Genomic DNA, 22820 nt, shown 5'->3' on the forward strand with positions numbered 1-22820 from the left:
TGTAAGCAGTGACTCTGGACAAGCTTTTTGGTCTGATGAAGCCTGTGAATCTGATTTTTCTCAGATGTAAAATGGAGATGATAATAATGTCAAATCTTACTTCCTTGTGAATGTGTTCCGTCACATCTCAAATCAGTCCCCAAACCTTTTAAGCATCTTGATGCTAGATATATGTCATCTTCTCTCTTGAGATCTGAAGTACAACAGAACACTAATGCTGCTTTGTCAGTCTTGTATCCCAGTGTGGACTGTCTTGCCTGACACCTAGTCGTGTTGGAAGTGCCTGCTTGACATATGTCTCCTAGATAATAAATAGCAAACCTTGTAGTAGTCAAAAAGAATTTTTTCTGACTCCAAAGTTCATGCTTGTCCTCTTTTCCCACAAAAACAATTTTGGAAAGAACCAAGGAAAAGAAGTAATTCAGGGGAGTAAACAAGCATATTTTGTCAGGGTAGCGATGGCACCGTGTCCTTTACCCCAGCTGCATCCATACATGCTGTGTAATACACAGAATAATCTGCTTTACAGGTAGTTATGGAAATGCAGCTAGATTGAACTGAAAATGGCCATTTATGGAACTTAATTGTATGACTAATCTGACTAGGAATTTACTCTCCAAATTCTCCTCATGAAATAAGCATCAGGATTTGAAGGTGTTATGGGCTGACCACCCCCAACAAAGGATGTGAGGTTTACACTTGCAGGGTAAGCCTTGCACTAACTCCCAATATCTCATAACCTCAAGGACAGATTTTTAGATTCAGGAGTGAAAAGAGGTGAATCAAGTTGTCTGAGGATGATTTCATCACATCACATTGTGGTATCCATGAGCTTTTTAATCCTCCCAGTCTCTAAACAATCAGACTACCTCTGTCTCTTCTACTTCTGCTGTTTTCTTGAACTGAGACAGTTCCAATATAACCCAAGATTCTCTTAAAGATTGCCCATGAAAGTGCCACTTTATAAACCCTCTTTAAAATAATTGTATTTCAAAGTTAATCTGCTTTGCTTTATGCTTTTAATATTTTTTTTTAAAAAATTCAGGATAGTTTATGAGTACTCAGAAATTATATATAATATTTTAAAATACTTTGTTTATAAAATTTTGCCAAACAATATAAGGTGTAAATCTAAGCTAAATTAATCTAATTTATAAATTTTCTTGGTGGTGTTTTTCTAAAGCAGATTTTTCATCTCAAGAAAATATTACTAGAAGTGGTTTAATTGCTTATAATTATAAAGATAATTGCATATATTATTTTTGATTATTTTTAATCAGTGGTCTTAGTATTTAATAATCTAATGTCAATTATTTCTATATTATGTTTTATAGGTCCTGAAATATAATTTAATTAGAACCATTTATTAATGTAATTAACAACCACATCACTGGTATTTAATGCCAAAATGCCAAAATATATTTAGAAATTTGGTGAAAATATCTGAAGTTTTAGCAAGGAACAGTTCTTCAGAAGAATGACATGATGTAGAATAACTTCTGTTCTACATAGGAACACACAGGAAAACATGTCTATCTCAGTTTTTAAGATTATGTGCTCCTCAGGAAAGATCAACTGGAATAACACGTAATTTAGAATTAACCAGAAAACAACTCACTCCTATGGTCTTTTCAGCACTAAACTCACATCTTTTTTGCTGCTTTTTGTTCAGTTGCCCATATTTGTTAGAAAACCTGAGTATGGCTCGATGAATGCAAATAGTTACTTTTCCTGTAGAAAGCCCCCTGGGCAAAGGGATAAGTCTGCCTAACATGAACACCAGGGACCACCTGGTCATGCTGGAGATAGCAACTAAACTGGTAGTTTCTGGGCTTCTTGTCCGTGATAGGACCGCTGACTTAGAATCACACTTATTAAAGGTAGAAAAGAAGAGTTGGTGTAATTCTGGGAACACCATTGATGCAGAACTAATTTTTTTTAAGGTCAGTAGGCTAATCCCTAGGTTTTATTTAAAAAAATCAAAGATGGACAAAAATAACTCCATCAAATGAGAGGTTATTTTTTCACTGGAGAGACAAAACATGGAAATGTCTAACAACCCCAGGATGAGAAATTGTGTATAATTGAATGCAAAACTGAAGGGTATACTATATGTGGTAGTAGATGGTAAAGAGATAATTATAAGACTACAAATATTAACAGCATTTTAAGTAATAAGTGAAGCTCACATATGTGTTTATTAATGAGTAGCATTTAAATGGGGAAGAGAGGAACCCTGCCAGGTGGGAGAATGAGGGCATTGATCTAAGTGTGGCAGAAAATTCGCCTTGTGCAGCTGTCAGAGGTGCGGGTAATTAAAGAAGAGCCATAACTGGAGGGGTGGGTGCTTGAATACCAGCTGCAGATTTTTAGACTTAATCCTTTTGGCAATGATTAGCCATTCAAAGTTTTAAATTAGGGAGTTAAAGTTATTTTACTTTTTACAAAGATATGATGGGACAGTTGAAGCTGAGAGCAACTAATTCTATGTCACCTGTGGAAACTACTTGAATTAAATATTATAGGAATTGACCAAAAAGAGTCCCTATAACTGCTTAATCCCCTTTAAAGAATCAATTTTCAGATGGAACTTAATAAATATCTTCTAAGCTAAATGAATATAAAATATCCCTAGATAGCTGGGGTAATTTGATCTGATAAGAAGTAGTGTATTGAGCCCTAACTGGTTTGGCTCAGTGGATAGAGCTTTGGTCTGTGGACTGAAAGGTCCCAGGTTCGATTCCGGTCAAGGGCAGGCATATCCCCAGTAGGGTGTGTGCTGGAGGCAGCTGATCGATGTTTCTCTCTCATCAATGTTTCTAACTCTCTATCCCTCTCTCTTCCTCTCTGTAAAAAAAAAATCAATAAAATATATTTTTTAAAAAAGAAATAGTATATTGGCATCAAATACCTAAATTGATGTTTTTTATTTCTGTTTGTGTGAACAAAAAGCTTCAGGGTCTGAATCCTTTATAAAAAGAAAGAATTGTTATTTTAACTTTATAACTACTTGTATTTTTATGGCTGATTAAATAAAGTAATGATTTCAACATGATAGGCAGTCAACAAAAAGAATACATATGTTCAGGTTCTGTGGAAAGTTTTAACACTGTCACTTAAAAACAGCTTTCTTAAACATAAGATGACAGCCAGAGTAATTTTAAATAATGACTTTTTATTTTAATAATATTTTTTAATATTGACTGGAGAAGTGAAGATTTTTTCCCCCCATTGATTTTTTTAGATAATGGAAGGGAGGGAGGATGGGAGGAAGAGAGGAGAGAGACATATCAATGTTAGACACATTTATAGGTTGCCTCCCACGTGTGACGCAATAGGGGGTGGGTATCAAACCTGCAAACGAAGGTGCATGCTTTTGTCTGGGAATTGAACCAGAGACCCTCCAGTGTGGAGGCCAATGCTCTGTCCACTGAGCCATGCAGGCCAGGGCTATTAAAATATTTAACGTTGACATTATTGTAGTTGTCCCCCTCCTCCCCAAACTTTGCCTAACTCCATCCACCCCTATGACTTCTATAATGCTCAGGAATAATCATATAAGAGAGAGTTGATTTCCAACATGATGGAGATTTTATATTTGCTTTTTTATTATTCACCAGAGGCCCAATGCACAAAATTCGTGCAGGGGTAGACCTTCACAGCTCTGGCTTTGCCCGGAAGGTTGTCAGGCCAGTTGTCCGGCTGTTAGGCTGTTCAGTTTATTTGCATATTACGCTTTTAGTATTATGGATGAGATTGGACCAATCCAGGTATCCTTTCCACTCTACTAATGCATGTGGAAGCTTATAAATTGTATAATGGTATGGTAGTCATGCAAACAGCAAAACAGTAGGTAGGTTACCCACATTTCTATTGTGCTCAGCATAGTTGTTTGACCTTTCTTGGGATCTACCCTGAGAACCGAAACAGAATGGGTAGGATTTATGGCACACTAAACTTTCCTTCAGATTCTAATTAGTGGACAGATGTTAATGAATACTATTATCTAAATACAAATGACAAATATGAACAATCACTGCAAGTTTGGGAAAAGAGCAATTAAAGGTAGTTCAAACACCAGGAGTCCTCCAGAGAGTTCTATATATATTTATAATTATGCAGAATAAATTTGTCTACTCATTTGACCTTTAAAGCACCCTGTGTGCTGATTTTAGAAAAAGCATTAAAAAGCCTTGATAGAAAAATTTTACACTGCATGGTGTGCTAGGCAAACTGTATCATCAGCAAAAGCTAAACAATAATGTTGTAAGACTGTTTTCCTACCTTCAGTCAATTCCTGTTAGATTCAGTCGGGCACAATCAGAACAGCGTGACCTCCATTCTAATGAGGCTAAGGGGAAAGATACGACTGCTGTTAAAAAGTGCGTCTCTTGAATAAAATAACAATCCTGCTAGATAAAATATTAGAATTGCATTTTCGGCAAAGAAAACCTGATTGTCTACATTGTTATAAAGGAGGCATTCTTACCTTTCATTTTCCTTCAGTTTAGTTGCCTGCTCTCTGGAATGTGTGTATGAGAAAAGATGATATGGCATCCTTGTGTTCGATTACCAACAGTAATTTATTTCAGAAATGATAATAACTTGGAAAACAAAAATAACCAATGCAGAAATTTAAGCATGAAAGAAAATTCTCATACTTATCCAAAGATGAAAGCCTACAGAATTAGTACTAAATACTAATAGTGCTCTTGACTGTGAAGCAGTCTACCCTCTGTGACAATGACTAGAAATTATTAAAAATAAAAATCATAAATTTCAAGGAAAAGCTTTGAAGATGATGTCTATAAGAACTAATTTTCTTGTGTAATAGATGAACCTTTCCCCAATACTCAGTCATATTCATTAATCCAGATCAAAGGTCATTTACAAGTCTATATCTTGGATTATAGTCAAAGGCCAGTCACCTGATCCATTGCTATTCATGCATGAAACCTTAAGGAACTAAATTCAATGTGAACACTAAGAGAGACTTGTTCTGAGATTTTAACAAAAACTATTATCAGGTTTGGCTCCAGTTAAAGTATCAAATTCCATACTCAATTACAGTGGTGCCTCGCATAAAGAACGCCTCGCACAGCGAACGCTGCACACAACGAACTTCATTTCATGATTCATACAACGAACTTCGTTTCACACAACGAAGTCGCCCGAGCTTCCAAGACCGCTTTGCCCGAGCTTCCACGACTGCTTCGCCCGAGCTTCCACGATCGCTGCCGATGTATTGCATCCTTCCGCGCAGGCACTGCAGGCAGTCGTTAGTCACTGCGCTTAACTTAAGCACGTATCGCGGCAATCGTTCTTCATTACGAATTAAATCACGCACGTATCACGGCAGTCGTCCTTTTAAGTTAAACTCAATATTTTTTTTATATCATGATGTATCTAAATAAAAATAGTAAAAAAATTTATCTTTTTTTATGTCATCTTAGCATATTTTATGCTACAGAACGAATTATTTTTTTTAACATGTATTGTTATGGGAAAACACGTTTCACATAACGAACTTTTCGCATAACAAACTTGCTCCTGGAAAAAATAAAGTTCGTTGTGTGAGGCACCACTGTAACATGAATACTGCTTTACTGATAGGATTGTAAGATATGAAAGCCCTCCTTGTACATTGGGTCAAATATCTCTGTAACTCAATACTCTAGTTACGGTCTGTATCAGTCAGGGCTTAACTAGAGAAGACTCAACAGAAAATACATATTGAAATTTAGTTTAAGGAATTGGCTTATATGGTTATGGAGTATGACTGAATAAGTAAAAAATGTGTAAAATATTGCCATCAGGGCCTGCAGGCTGGGAACTTTTGAGCAGGAGCTAAGGCTGTGGAATTTCTTCTTCCCAGGGAAACCAGTTTTACTCTTAAAGCTTTTGAAATTGATTGGATGAGGTCCACCCACATTATGGTGGTAATGTTCTTTACCTAAAGTCCACTGATTCTTGAAATAGATGTTAGCCACATCTACAAAATATAGCAGCAGCTAGATTAGTGTTTGATTGAACAGCAGGGGCTATAGTTTCAGTAAATTGTCACATAAAACTAACAGACAATTTTCTGAGGAAAATTTAGAAATTTACAATTTAAATATAGAGAAAGCTTATATACTGAAAATCAGCTTCTAGAAAAATTCCCTAAGAAAGTAAATAGATTTCTGTATTAGGATATATGAAATTGATATGTATTAGTTTCAAAAAAGGGGTGAGAAAACTGGGGGAAAGGATGCCCAAATACCTAATTATTAGACAATAAAAAAAAGAGTATAAACATATGAACTATTACTATATATTCATTAAAATTAATAGTTTTCAATAATATTAACATACAAAAATATTTATATTATATTATAATTAAATTACCAAAGAAGCCAAACTGAAAATGTTTCTGTTACATTCTCAACTTCAGGGACATTCTGTAATAAAATTAAAATTTTAGATTGTAATAGAATAATAATTATGATTCTTCCTGGGATAAATGTAGGTTTTTGTTTGTTTTTGCTTTTCCTTTTTTATAGTTTCAGCAGTTTATTTTGATACTTGTAATTGGAAAAAAGTAAAACATACAATTTTAAAAGTAAAATGCTGTCTGTCAGTCATTAAGCACTTTTCAGACAGTGTCCTGTAAAACTACTCAATGTCCCACTCATACTAGTCCAATATTCCACATGCAAGTCCTTGTTTCAGGTTTAAGGATACAGTAATAGCAAAACAAAGGCAGTTGACATTGTAATGAATGAACTAATATCTGTACAGAATGTAACGTGCCCCACATACTCAACGTAGAGAATATGAAAGATCTGGTATTAAACTGAACTCTTGTTACCAACTGTAGGCAGAAAAAGCCATTAAAACTCCATCTCATTCATTTCCCTTCCAATTAGCACTCTCACTCAGAATCTCAGTTCTATAGTATCTATTATTCTTCTCTCTTCCTATCATAATCATTTTTATCATTCAAGGATAACTTCTGGAGTATTTCTAGCTTGAATTCATTCATATTGTATAGTAGTCTTTACTACACATGTTCATATAATTGTGTATTAAATTAACATATATTATATTTCACATTACTCATTATTATTAATATCTAAATAAGAAATTATAAAAGATAGAGACCACAGCTGAATATGGACTAAGTGCAGATAGGTAGAAAATTTTATTCCCATTGGATTGAATATTCTAATATTTCATATAAATATAGAAAACATATATATTTGTCACACAAAAGTATGGAGGTGAGTATCTGTAAATATTTTTGTGTATATAAATATATACACACATATATAGCCTTAAAGTTTTAGAATATAGAATAACTTTTATTCTTGATAAAAATACCACCGAAAATTTGGGAATAAAAATAGATTTTAAATAATTGTTGAAAGTATTACATATTCCCCTTTTCTGTAAAAAACTAGGTAGTAAATATGTTGGGCTCCTTGGACTTTAGAGTTTTATTTATTTATTTATTATTATTTTTAAAATATATTTTATTGATTTTGTACAGAGAGGAAGGGAGAGAGATAGAGAGTTAGAAACTTCGATGAGAGAGAGTCATCGATCAGCTGCCTTTTGCACACCCACTACTGGGGATCTGCCCACAACCAAGGTACATGCCCTTGACCGGAATCGAACGCGGGACCCTTTGGTCCCCAAGCTGACGCTCTATCCATTGAGCCAAACCGGTTTCAGCAAGGACCTTAGAGTTTTAGTTGCAGCTATTCAACTCTGTTGTGAAAGATCCATAGGTTATGAATGAAGAAATCTGTGACTCTGTTCCAGTTAGACTTGACTTTACAAAGTGGTGGAAAGGCAACAATTGTCCTATATGCCATAGTTTTCAGTCCAATTAGATGATTAAATAGGTGGATAGAGTAAGTGAGACACGCATATCTACATGTTAAAGTACTATCAAAGTATTTTTTTTATCTCATCTTTGTAAAATATGGGTACAAGAAAATTAATACTGGGAGTTGTCTAATTAAGTTATATTTGATTTATTCATTTTTAAAAGGTTTTCATGCTTTGTATCTTAGTATGATTTATATTGCTACAAATAATTACTCATTGCATTATCACATGTTTATTTAGCCATAAACATGTATTGTGCATTGGATTCAGTATTCCTTCCCTTACCTTTGGAAAAAAATGTTCCAAGAATCCCAGTGGGTGCCTCAAACTATAGACAGTACTGAATATATGTTACAGACCTGGTGCACAAAAATCTGTGCACTTGGAAAAGACCCTCAGCCCGGCTTGAGTCCTCTCAAAGTCTGGGACCCCTCAGGGGATGTCCACCTGCCAACTTAGGCCCGCTTTCTGGAGGATCGAGCCTAAGCTGTCAGTCGTACAGCCTTAGTGCTGCTGAGGATCAGGAGAAGCTCCCGCCAACGCCGCTGCACTCGCAGCCATCAGCCTGGGTTGTGGCTGAATGGAGCTTCCCCTGTGGGAGTGCACTGACCACTAGGAGGCAGCTCCAGCGTTGAGTATCTGCCCCTGGTGGTCAGTGCATGTCATAGCGACCAGCTGTTCTGCAGTTAGGGTCAATTTGCATATTACCCTTTTATTATATAGGATATATACACTCACAGATATCTAATGTTTTCTCTTATATGTACATACCTATGATAAATCTTAATCTATAAATTAGTCACAGTAAGAAATTAATAATATATATATATATATATATATATATATATATATATATATAAAACCCTAATATGTAAACAGACCGAACAACTGAACAACTGAACAACCCACCAGAGGGCGCATGCGGAACATGACAGGTGTTGGCCACGGGCAGGATGGTAGAGCAGGTGAGCAGGGGTGCCAGACCACTGCAGGGCTCTGTCATCGGGGTGAGCCGCTGATTGTTACTGAAAATCTTTTGCTACCGCATGCCACTTGAACCTGCTGTCAGAGCTGGCCCTGCTCACACCTGCCCAAGCACCAGAGCTGCTGCTCACACCCGCTGCCAGTGCCTGGCACTAACCCAAATCACTGGGCGCCATCAGCATATGTGAGCAGCAGATTCCAACCCCAGTTGCCCCTGAGGGATTCTCCACCTCCCCTGCTCCAATTGGGGGCAACAGCTGCTGCTGGCACCGACAACTGGTGCTGAAGCCACTGCTAGCACCCACTGCTGGCACTGAGTCAATCACTCTGTGTCATCAGTATGTGGGAATAGTGGTGATGGGAGTGGGGCCACAGTGGGAAGGGCCAGGCACGGGTGCTGAGGATAGGCTAAGACCCGCCCCTGTGCCCACCTCAGTCTCAAGGCACACATTCCTTTCAAGGTACACAAATTTGTGCACTGGGCCCTTAGTGAATAATAAAGAAATGACAACATATTCAATAAAAGTTACCGTATTTTCCGGCGTATAAGACGACCCCCTAATTTTACAGTTAAAACATAGGTTTAGGCCTATATTCGCTGTATAAGACTACCCCCCACTTCCGAGGCAACACCAGTTCTTTTTTTAATAGACCGCCTCTCTGACTCTGGCCAATCTGAGCAGGCTTTTTACTAGAACACAGTGTACATGTTCTGTACCCGAAGCTACACTGTGTTCTAGTAAAAAGCCTGCTCAGATTGGCCAGAGTCAGAGAGGCGGTCTATTAAAAAAAGAACTGGTGTTGCCTCGGAAGTGGGGGGTAGTCTTATACAGCGAATATAGGCCTAAACCTATGTTTTAACTGTAAAATTAGGGGGTCGTCTTATACGCCGGAAAATATGGTATGTGAGCCGAAACGTGTTTGGCTCAGTGGATAGAGCATCGGCCTGCAGACTGAGAGGTCCCAGGTTCGATTCCGGTCAAGGGCATGTACCTTGGTTGTGGGCACATCCCTGGTGGGGGGTGTGCAGGAGGCAGCTGGTCGATATTTCTCTCTCATAGATGTTTCTAACTCTCTATCCCTTTCCCTTCCTCTCTGTAGGAAATCAATAAAATATATATATTTTTTAAAAGTTATGTGAATGTGACCCCTCTTTCTCAAAGTATTTTGTATTAGCTGGACAGTGTAGCTCAGTGGTTGAGCATTTACTTATGAATCAGGAGGTTATCATTCAATTCCTGGTCAGGGCACATGCCTGGGTTGCAGGTGCAGGGCTCAATATTCAGTGGGGGAGGGGGGGGTGCAGGAGGCAGCCTATGGATGATTCTCTCTCATCATTGATGTTTCTATCTCTCCCTCTTCCTTCCTCTGTGATATCAATAACTATATTTTTAAAAATACCTTATTCTATACTCACCCTTCTTGTGATGCTGTGAGATGATACAATGCCTCTGGCATGAGGTACAGTGAGGTAAATGACATACTTAGGCATTGTGAATTACTGTTAGGATACTTTATGGGTTACTTGAACACCAGTACTGAGATACTGGGACAGTCAATGGAAACTGACTGACTAATGGGCAAATAGGATATATAGCTTGGTTACAGGGCACAAAAGGATGATTCATGTCCTCGGCCAGAAGGAGGAAACAAAATGAGATCATACTACTCAGACTGATGCACAATTAAAAACTTACAAATTATTTATTTCTGGTACTTTCCATTTAATATTTTTGAACTGAGTTTGGCAATATGTCTGAAACCATGGAAAGTAAAATTGCAGATAGGGTACAGTACTGTAACCATATATAAACCAATACTTTTGAATATTTCTAACTCACACAGAAAATTTAACAATGTAAAAAAACTGAAGTAGAATATTATACTCTAACCTCATTTTTAATCACTGCTGAAAGAGATCGCTTTATTATCAGGATTTATTTATTTTAGTAGGTGATTGCTACAATTTTTTGTTTTGTCTAAATTTAACTTTGTATTTATATACTTAAAGTATTAAGGGTTTCTAATTTAGAGCAGATTAATCTACTTCTGGCTTTGTTGGTTTTATGGTGAGATAATCTATTTACTTAAATCTTTCTTCTTTTGTTAATAGCTTAATTAATTGGCCAGATAAATGTTTACACAACACATGCTAAAACCATAAATTGCTTTTCTAAATGGCTGCAGGCAAGAATTGGACCAATGTAAAGCTGAGCTGACTATTCTAGGGAGGACCTTAAAAGCAAGGGAACCAGTCAATCATGTGTGTGGAAAACCCCTGCCAGAATCATGGTCTGTCTTTATTGGTGGATTTCCAGATCTTCATGGAGAAAACAGGTATTTCTATTGATGTTTGTATTATGACATTTTATGAAAAGCAAGGAAAACTTCATAAAGTTTTCTGATTTATTGAGCCATCTACATGGTCTCTAAAAGAAATTTTGAGACATTCAACAAACATTACTTTATCCTACCAAAGTATACTAAAAATGTACTGTTCTCATCTTTAGAATTGCTCCGCTATCAGGCTGTTTTTTCCATCTTATGTACTACATGCGTGGTTCATTTCATGAGAATATTAAGCATACTAGAGGCCTGGTGCACAAAATTCATGTCCAAGGGTGTGTGTCCCTCAGCCCAGCCTGCACCTTCTCCAGTCTGGGACCCCTCTCACAATCCAGGACTGATGACCACCAACTGCTTGCCTGCCTACCTTCCTGATTGCCCCTAACCATTTCTGCCTGCCAGCCTGATCACCCTCTAACCACACCCCTGACAACCTGATTGATGCCTAACTGCTCTCCTGCCAGCCTGTTTGCCCCCAACTTCACTCCTCTGCCCTCCTGGTCACCCCTAACTGCCCTCCCCTGCAGTCCTGGTCCCCCCAAAACTGCTCTCCCCTGCAGGCCTGGGTCCCACCCCCCCAACTGCCCTTCCCTGCTGGCCCAATCACCCCCAACTTCCCTTCTCTGCCAGCCTGGTTACCCCTAAGTGCCCTCCCCTGCAGGCTTTATTGCTCTCAACTGCCTTCCCTTGCAGGCCTGGTCTTTCCCAATAGCCCTCCCCTGCTGGCCATCTTGTGGCAGCCAATTTGTGTTTACATTGGGGCAGCTATCTTGTTTGTTAGAGTGATGGTCAATTTGTATATTACTCTTTTATTAGATAGAATAGAGGCCTGGTACATGGGTGGGGGCCTGCTGGTTTGCTCTGAAGGGTGTCCTAGATGAGGGTAGGGGTTCTCTTGAGGTGTGGGGTGTCCAGGGCAAGGGGCCTGTGGTGGTTTGCAGGCCAGTCATGCCCCCGGCTATCCAAGTGGAGGCAATAGGATCTGGGATTTATTTATCTTCTATAATTGAAACTTTGTAGCCTTGAGCAGAGGCCAGGGCTGGCCAGGAAGTTTGGCTTCCTCCATCGCCAAGGAAACCCAAGCCTCTTGCTTGCTTTGTGGCCACAGCCATTTTTGTTGGGATTTATTTATCTTCTTTAATTGAAACTTTGTAGCCTTGAGCAGAGGCCTGGGCCAGCCAGAGTGTGCAGGAAGCTTGGCTTTCTCCATTGCTGAACCTCCTGCTCACTTCGTGGCCACAGCCATCTTGGTTAGGTTAATTTGCATACTCACTCCTGATTGGTTGGTGAGTGTGGCTTGCGGGTGTAGCAGGTATATGGTAAATTTGCATATTACTCTTTCAGTAGATGGGATGGGCTTTTGTTCCCTCCCATGCTGGTTTCAATTGATACATGAAAGTATTGGCTTAACAACATACCAAAAATATGATTTAAGAAATGGAACTAGAAGACCATTCCCAGTCTCTGCTTCATAAACAGTTACTAAAATGTAAGAATTTTCTCTACAGAGTTCTGTGCAAATGCCAGCCCATTTTCTAAATATCCATTTAGGTAATTAGTCTGTTGTCTTCATTATTAACCTATATTTTAGGATAAGAGCATGCATGCTGACTTAAATGTTATTATTTTGCTTCATTTTATGTTATTACAGAGAGCTACTTAAAAAATTTAAGGTTGTTTGGTAAGTATACTAATAGCTTAATACATTCTATATCTTCTCTTTTGCTTTACATACTTATAACTTTATATTTCCTCCAATAAAGGGATTTTTCATATAGAATTTAACTTTTGTGAGCATATATTAAATGCAAGCTCTCAACACTCCAGGAGATACACAAATATCTCTAATATAGTTAGCTATTTACCCTAATAGAAGTATGAACAATATACAGAGGCAATGTAGAAAATAGAAAATGAAGCCTTCTGAATTCCTTGGAGTAGTAAGGGAGTTTGTAGTTAGAGATGATCAAGTGTCTACCGGGTAAATAATGTAGACTCTCATTCCAGGCAGATGAAACAACCTCACACAGAGGTATAGATAACCGAAAGACTTAGGCGAGGGGAATGGGAGTAGAAATAAAATAATACTGTGGAGCCATGGAGTTTAATGTGAATTGAGCATGAGAAAGACTTTATGTTGGTAAAGTAAGCAAGAGTCTAACAATAATGGATCCCCTATAAAATACAAAGTAGTATATATGTGTATGCTGGTGCCTGGAGGTGCCACTTAAGAAGTCTTAAAAAGTAGTAATATATTTATGCAGTTTTCAGGGTAACAGCAGCTGAAGTGTATAGGATTAGAGGGGTTTAGATGACCCTTTAAAAATTGGCAATGTTCCCTACCTTGTTTGGCTCAGTGGATAGAGTCTGAGGACTGAAGGGTCCAAAATTTGATTCTGGTCAAGGGCACATGTCTGGGTTGTAGGCTCGATCCCCAGCAGGGAGCATGTAGGAGGCAGCTACTCAATGATTCTTTCTCAACATTGACATTTTTATATCTCTCTCCCTCTCCCTTCCTCCTTGAAATCAATAAAAATATTTTTTTAAAAGAAAAGAATTGGTAATATTAAGTAATAGGAATGCTTAAATAAAAATCATGTGGCTTAAGAATGAGAAGATGACTATGAAAGCTATTAAACTTATGAATAATTGTAGGTTAAAAAATAGAAAAATGTGGAATTTGAATGACCAATTTGGCTTATATAAATAGAAATTTTATGCTATCTAATTAAGATGTGGATCACAAGATTACTTACAGGGAAAGATAGTAGGTTCATTTTTGCATTTGCACTTTTGCATAGGGGTAATTTTTAGATATTTAACTGGCTTGCCATTACCATTCATCCTTCAGTCCATTTTATCAGTCCATTCTTGTTGCATACCATTCCTATCAATGGGACATTGTGATAGAGAGTAAGTTAATTGAATTCACAAGAAATCTTGACCAAGATTTGGCTGTGTGAGTGTTTTATACACGTGATAGTGGAAACCACATCATTGACTGGATTGATTTTGTAGAAAGAGAGAAGTGAGAGCTAAAGTTTGGTGATCAGAAATAGAGAAATGATTTAAAGAAGAAGTGCCTACAAAGTGATTAATAAGTAGAAATATTGGCAGTAGGACACAGGAAAAAACATATTGTTAGCAAAACCAAAGATGGAAAAAGTTTCCCAAAGAAGCCTATGTTCAAAGCCAAAGCTAAAATAGGTCAACTAGCAGTTTCAGGAGACCAAAAATGACAGGAAACAAACTGTAATCTTTTGAGGAAGAATAAATGAAGCAACAGGGTGATTTTAGGTTATTTTAGTAGAAGCTTGTTAAAAAGAGAGATATTATCTAGCAGAGGACAGAATCTCAGAATTGCAGGGATATGTAATGCTAATGGACTATATCTAAATACTTTTTCTCGAAAAGCCTGTTTGAAAGGATTGGCATTTACTAAGGGATTATCTCACTAAAACCTTGATATCTGTCCTGTGATGTAGAGTAACTCGACATGTAATTAGAGTAGAGTAAATTCAGTATGTGAAAGAGTGAAGTTACCTTGAAATTAAAAGGACAACCAATTAAGCAGGTCTTCCCTTCTTGTTAAGTATGCTGTATTTAAAAGATTTTGTATCAATCCCCTACTGTTTTTTTATTCTTTCCTTACATTTTTACTATGACATAGTAGCTGTGTGTGTGTGTGTGTGTGTTCATGTGTGAAATACTTATATTGCTATGCACTAATTTATTGATACAAGCAAATTATAATAATAAAAGTATAATATCCTAATTAGACCAGACAGCCAAATGACCTTCTGGACATCCTTCCGGATGAACTGTGGTGGTGGAGGCCAAGGCAGAGGCAGTTAGGGGCCATCAGGCATGCAGGAAAGCAGTTAGAGGCAATCAGGCAGGCAGGCATAAGTGGTTAAGGGTGATCAGGCAGGCAGCTGAGTGGTTAGAGGAAATAGGCAGGCATGCAGGTAAGTAGTTCGGAGCCAGGGGTCCCAGATTGCAAGAAGGATGTCTGGGATCAGGCCTCAACCAGCAGCCAGACATCCCAGATTGCAAGAGGGTGCAGGCTGGACTGAGGGCTGTCCTGCCCCCTCCTCCCCCATGCATGAATATCATTCAACAGGCCTCTAATAACATATAACCATATGATAATACTTAAAGAGACATCATCTGGTAAATCAGAGGGGGGAAAACAAACTTTATGAACTCATTTCTGCACAATGCAGCCCTTCTGAACATCTAAATATCAGGCAGGCTCTAACTATCTAATTATTGTGTTCTGATTAAGAGCTGCTGTTTAAGCACAGTGGGTTGTCAGCGCTCAGAAAATTAAAAACAACAGGTTTTCAGTATAAAACACTGAGGAAGAGAACTACACTTGATTTCTTGAGTCAATGAATGTAAAGATATAATTATTCTCTTGACACTTAAGTTTCTAATAATGCCTTTCTGTGCTGGCCAGAGACTCTCAGGATAAGAGCCTCTAATCCAATGTGTGTGTGCTGACAGGTTGTTTAATGTTTCCTTGAACAAAAACACACAGAGCTCAGCATGCGAGGAGAGGTGGAAACGGTTCGACACTAGCAATTTTGTGCCTCAACTGTGAGAAACGCTGCCTCCCCTGATGTCCACATGATCACTTCCAAAGTCCGAGAGTAAATGCCCTCTCTCTGGTGGTTGCAAAAACACTTTCCTCTGTAGTATTTTATTTAATTGCTTACGCTTCTCAGTGCATGGACTTCCGCTTGTGGGTCCAAGTTGCTTCTTGACACCAAACCTTAACCCCAAATAAGTGCAGGGCAAGTTACACAGGAACCAGCTATTCTCTTTGCTTTATAAAATGTTTCATGACAAATTTACATGTAAGGGACAAGCCCTCAATATTTGACAGGGAAGTAGGCTGAGGAATAAGGACGCAACTGAGAAGATGTAATATCGTGGAAGGCAGAAAAGCACGTTTCAGGAAAGAGGAGCTGTTCAGTCTTGCTGAAGTTAGCTCTAGACAGAACAAGGGCTGAAAACCATCGGCCTGTCGTTCTGACATAGAGATCATTGATACACTTTCCAGAGGAATGACCACTTCTGTTTAAGCTCCTGCTGGTGTATGAAGAGATATCATCAGCATTCGGTTAAGAACCAATCTTTTCCTTTGGCAAAAGGGGGAGAATTTAATTGGACATTTTCTTCCTATTGTAACAACCATGAAAATCCCAACCGCAGGATGACAGTGTAGTGATATTTTAAAAAGTTTTATTGAAAACCCATTTGTAGTATCACCTGCAAAGTTGAAAATGTGCATGTACTAAAAAACAAAATTTTCCTGGTTAGAGATAGGAGTGTACACTAGTAAGCTTTTCATACTTGAATATGAGGAGGCATGTACTATTGATAGAATGTTCGTAGCAAAGGTATTTGTGACATAAAAGTAAAAACATGAACACTTATTAAAAGTAGTGTGGATATTCTGTATACTGCAACTTTATACACTGATGAATGTCAGTGATTTCATGTCATACATTTAAGTCTTCAATCCATTTAGGATTGATTTTTGTGGATGGTGTAAGATCAGGGTCCAATCTTATTGGCTTGCATGCGGCTATCCGGTTTCCCAGTGCCATTTGTTGAAGACACTGTTCTTTCTTTAGTGTGTACCCTGCTGAAGATTAGGTTTATGTATGGATTTATTTCTGGACTCTCTCTTCTGTTCCATTGGTCTACATTGCTGTTTATGCAAGTAAATTGTTGTTTATACTGTTTTGATTACTGTATCTTTAAAGTTATTTGAAATCAGGAAGTATGATGCTTATAGCTTTGATCTTTCTCAAAATTGACTTGGTTATATATAATCTTTGGTGGTTCCACATGAATTTTAGAATTGTTTACTCTATGTCTAGATTTTTTTAAATGCCATTGAGATCTTGATAGGGATTGCTTTGGATCTATTGAATGTTTTTGGTAATACAGGTAGGATAACAGTATGAACTCTTCCAATCCATGAACACAAATGCCTTTTTATTTTGTGTGTCTTATTTATTTTTTTAATCAATGTTTATAGTTTTCTAATTTCCTTTTTTATATACACCGAGTGGCTAGATTATTATGATCTCTGAACTCATAATAATCTGGCCACTCAATGTATATCCTATATAATAAAAGGCTAATATGCAAATTGTCCCCTCCACCAGGAAGCAGGCCGGCCAACTGCCCATGACCCCTACCCCTGGCCAGGCTGGCCAGACCCCATCCATGCACGAATTCATGCACCAGACCTCTAATATACTAATATATAAATGTGTGTGCATATGTATGTACACTGAGTGGCCAGATTATTATGCATTCAGAGATCATAATTATCTTGCCATTCAATACATTGTATTGAATTCAATACATTGTATAGAACAACTGATTTTTATGTTGCTTTTGTATCCTGTAATTTTATTGAATTGAGATGATATGCTTTATATCCTTTATTCTGTTAAATGTGGTGTATCATAATTGATTTTCATATGTTGACTCATTCTTGCAACCTAAGGATAAATACCACTTGTTCATAGTATATGAACTTTTGAATGTGCTGTTGAATTTCACTTGCTAGTGTTTTGTTGAGGATTTTTATTGCATCTAATTCATCATAAATATTTTCCTGAAGTTTTTTTTAGGCAGCTTGTCCAGTTTTCATATTAGAATAAAGATGGCTTCATAAAATATGGTTAAAATGTTTCCTCCTCTTCAGTTTTTTTGTAAGACTTTAAGAAGAATTGATGTTAATTGTTCTTTAAGTGTTTGATGCAGTTTACCAATGAAGACATAGGCTTTTCTTGTTTGGGAGGTTTTTTATTACTAATTAAATCTTCTTACTAGTTCTAGGCCTATTCAGACTTTTTATTTCTTCCTGGTAGGTTGTATATTTTCAGGAAATTATCCATTTTTACTAGGTTACCCATTTTGTTGGCATGTAATTATTACTATAGTATTCTCTTATGATTCATATTATATCTATAATATTTATAATATTTCATCTTTCATTTATGACTTCATTTATTTGAGTATTCTTTCTTTTCTTCATGGTCTATCTAAGATTTTGTCAATTTTTTTTAAACCCAACTCTTGATTTTGTTGATTTTTTTCCTTTGCTGTTTTACTATTTCTTCTTTTATTTATTTCTGATCTAATATTTGTTATTTCTTTTCTTCTGCTTTGGTCTTAGTTTATTTTTTATTTTTCTAGTTCCTATAAATATAGCTTTAGGTTGATTATTTGAGATCTTTCTTCTTTTTTTAAAGTAGGTGTGTATCCCTATTTGTACTTCTTTTGCTGCACCCCATAAGAACATAACTATAATGTTATGCTCTCTGACCAAATTCTGATATTAAAAATGTTGCATTTTGGCAAATATTTCTACATGCAGAAAAACATTTTATATACATACTAGAGACCCGGTGTACGAAATTCATGCACAGGGGTGGGGGTTTCTCAGCCCAGTCTGCACCCTCTCCAATCAGGGATCCCTCTCACACTCCAGGACTGCTGGCTCTCAACTGCTTACCTGCCTGCCTTCCTGATTGCCCCTAACCATTTCTGCCTGTCAATCTGATCACCCCCTAACCATTCCCCTGCCAGCCTGATTAATGTCTAACTGCTCCCCTGCCAGCCTGATTGCCCCTAACTGCCCTCCCCTACAGGCTTGACCACCTCCAAATGCCCTCCCTTGCCAGCCTGGTGCCTCCCAACTGTCCTCTACTGCTGTCCTGATCGCCCACAACTGCCCTCCTTTGCAGGCCTGATCCCTTCCAACTACCCTCCCCTGCTGGCCATCTTATGTCCACATGGGGGCAGGATCTTTGACCACATGGGGACAGCCATCTCGTGTGTTGGAGTAATGGTCAATCTGCATATTACTCTATTATTAGATAGAATAGAAGCCTGGTCCATGGGTGGGGGCTGGCTGGTTTGCCCTGAAGGGTGTCCTGGGTCAGGGTGGGGGTTCCCTTGGGGCTTGGGGCCTGTGGTGGTTTGCAGGCCAGCCATGCCTCCGGCAACCCAAGCAGAGGTCCTGGTATCTGGGATATATTTATTTTCTACAATTGAAACTTTGTAGCCTGGAGCAGAGACAAGCCTTCTACTCACTCTTTGTTGTAGCCATTTCTGTTGGGGTTTATTCACCTTCCATAATTGAAACTTGGTAGCCTTAAGCAGAGGCTTGAGTCAGCCAAGGCAGGTGGAAAGCTTGGCTTCCTTGATCACCAGGGACAACCCTAGATTGCTCTCTGCAGCTCCATGACTGTGCCATTTTTGTTGAGATTTATCTCCTGTAATTGAAACTTTGTAGCCTTAAGAGGAGGCCTGGGCCGGCCAGGATGTTGGGAAAGCTTGGCTTCCTCCATTGCTGGGGAAACACAAGCCTTCCTTCTGCTTTCTCCATGGCCTCGGCCATCTTGGTTGTATTAATTTGTATACTCGCTCCTGATTGGCCAGTGGGCATTTCTGGTGGGTGTAGCAGAGTGATGATTAATTTGCATATTATTCTTTTATTAGATAGAACATATGCTCTTTCAAGAAACAACTTGGATTGATGGGGAAAATATCAGACTTGAAATAAGAGCACTTGATTTTTAATCATATCTCTGTCAAAAAATAATGTTTTACATTGTTGACCACTACTTGAAATCTCTAATGCCTTAAATTTCTATAAATGATGATGTTAGACAAAATTATTTTTAAAGTCTATTTCAGTTCAATATTTTTAGTCTATGCTATCCCTGTGTGTATAGATAGATAGAGAGATAGATAGATAGAAATATGTAATATTTAATAAAATATATACTACTAAATAGTATGTGTAATATTCTGTTTATTTATTATGAATTACACTTGCATTTATTATATTAAGATAATATCATAGTCATAAATTCTATTCTATTCAGTTTACATAGTATCACCTAACTTCTATATCAAATCATCCCTGAGGACATATAATATTCTTGAGAGACTCCCATCTGTTATTCTTTCTGTTCCTGCCTAAATTTCCATTTATTTGTAAAATGTCTCAAAGAGTTTTTATTTTAAAATGAAAAAACTAATCAACAAAGCCCCATAATAACACATCTCATGACCATAGCTTAAATTATGAAAATAGCGACAAATGAATATATATAATTTTTTCTGTTAATAGGTTTATTAAAAGTGCTTCAATATTATTGTGGTTAGGGGACAATGGATAAAGTAAAGCAAGAAGCAATGTGGTTTATATTAGTTAGAAAATTCTGGTAATGCAAATCATAATTTTAAACCCTATTTAATTTTGCAGCATAATCTATGTAACTCGACACTAGGTAGAATAAAATCAATTTTAGGCTTAAGTGCTTTTGGATTTTAATTTGGGAGATAGTTTTCTAGCAAAATTTAAGGAGTTAAGGCTAATTTAGCCAAAGCTTAGAGAGCAGAGCCCTCAGGTGAATGATCTCACATATGAAATCATGTGAGATCATTCACCTGGTTTGTCTTTGGAGGAGCCAGTGTAGTTACTAATAAAGGCAGTTTTAATAACTTTAGATTATGTAATATTTTACGATTGAGATTACAAAATACTTTATTTTCATCTTTATGGATTATGTTACAAATTCTCGGAATTCATGTTTCACTTATTTTCCCTAGTCTCAGCATCCCTACATTTAACCACTTTGGAAAGTATATGATTGTCTAACCACTATGCTATACACCTGAAACTACAGTGTTTCCCCAAAAATAAGACATCCTCTGAAAATAAGACCTAATGCATGCAAAGATAAGACAACCCCTGAAAATAAGACCTAGCGCAACTTTGGGAGAAAAAAATAATATAAGACACTGTCTTATTTTCGGGGAAACAGGGTAGTACAAAATACTATTAAATGTAAACTATAATTGAAAAAATCTTGCTGACCAACTAGTGTGAAAAGTTTGAAATACTGAGTTAAACATATTTACACAGGCTATTCTGTTTTGGTCTTTTCTCTGAAAAACTCCTGTCTTTATTATGCTAATGTTCATTTTAATATCTAAGCAGAAGGATGCAACATGTAGCATTTCTGAAAATTGTTTTACCATAATAGTGTCAGTTAATAACATCAGCAAGTGACAGTAGTATTCTGGAAATACTAAATTTTAAAATAGAGTATATATTTTTAAATCTTCATCAGCTTATCCCATATGGAACATGCAAAATCCATATGTGTATGAGTGGTGAACTGATCTTATTATATTTGACAAAGAATATTTTTTCACCTGTTAACCATTTCTAGAAAATGCATTACATATAAAACTTTGTGCTAGAGACTAGGCAAATGAAATGCCAAGATATGTTCTTTGCCAAAAATAATCACCTTAGCAAAAACCACACATAGCTTACAAGAACCAGAACAAACAAACAAAAAATTTGCTCACTTTAAAGATTCATTGTCACCAGCATGTGACAAGCATTATCAGAGCAGAGCTGTGTGGTCAGTATGAAATAGTTATGTCTAAGCTCCATCCAGAAAATCACTGGAGGAATATTTCAAATGTTTCCATGTTACTACCCAATTTAAAATGATAAATTTTAAATTTTCCATAGCCACATTAAAGGAATAAAAAGAAATAAGCAAAATTAATTCTATTCTATTTTATTTAAACCAGTATACCAAAATTCTGTCATTTCAACATGTAATCCTCATGCAAACATTATTAACACGATACACTACATGCTTTTTCCTTCCTAAAAACTCATTGAAATCCAGGGTGTTTCGTATACCTAGAGTTCATCTCCTTTTGAGCTAGCCTTGTTTCACGTGTTCAGTAGTCTACACCAGAGCTATTAAGCATTCTGATAGGGAGGGTACTTTACATTGAATCTATTTGGGTTTTGGATATAGTACCATCCGTTCATTCATACTTTATCAAAAGTTTTTGTGTTTTCACTATTTGTCAAATTATATGCAAACATTGAGAATATAACAGTGAGTACAAGAAGTCTCATTCTTTTGGGATCTAGACAACCCATGGAGAGAGATAGTTACAATAAACTATTCCCAGAGCAGTGCATCCTGGGGATTTGGTGATGTAAAGTGGAGAGGTATACAACTGAGTTGGGTCATACTAGGTGAACTGAGTCTGAAAAGATGTCTATGACAGTCTGGAAAAGGGAACAGATGAGTGCATGCTAACAACAAAACAAAAAAAACAGTGTGCTTTAGGAGAGACAAATTAAAAAAAAAATCAGGGTGTGAGTGAGGGAGAGATTATAATTCAGAGTTTGCAAAGTGCACAGGGGAGAATAAATGATGAGGATGGAACAGGAGGCTGTGGCTGGATCTTGGAAAGCCTTGCGTGTCATTTTAAGGATTTGGAATTTATCCAGTAGGTTTAGACTTTCAGTTTTAAATCAATTACCTTAGCAACTGTGTGGGAGTATATTTGGGAGAAGAGCAGAGGATAGGAGATTAAGTACATGAGGGCTGAACAGTTTCGGGGGTGGGAGAGTCTCAGTTTTTCAGGAAAATGAGAGTTAGGGAGGAGGAAACAGCTTCTATAAATATTTGCATTAAAATCAGTAAGGACCTGTAAAAATTGAATTGGGTAGAGGCAAGGACAGCAGCCAG

At 37.3% G+C, this 22820-nt stretch overlaps 1 protein-coding gene across 1 annotated transcript in view; it reads left to right on the forward strand.

The window, feature by feature from the left end:
* The window catches only part of EYS (eyes shut homolog), a 1188193-nt gene that overhangs the window by 705306 nt on the left and 460067 nt on the right, over positions 1-22820 (forward strand). Inside the window, 1 exon segment of the mRNA XM_036415133.1 lies at positions 11047-11196. Within this exon segment, the coding sequence (XP_036271026.1) occupies positions 11047-11196 (150 nt within the window).

This window comes from Pipistrellus kuhlii, unplaced genomic scaffold (genome assembly GCF_014108245.1).
Source record: "Pipistrellus kuhlii isolate mPipKuh1 unplaced genomic scaffold, mPipKuh1.p scaffold_m20_p_5, whole genome shotgun sequence".
Lineage (NCBI taxonomy): Eukaryota > Metazoa > Chordata > Mammalia > Chiroptera > Vespertilionidae > Pipistrellus > Pipistrellus kuhlii.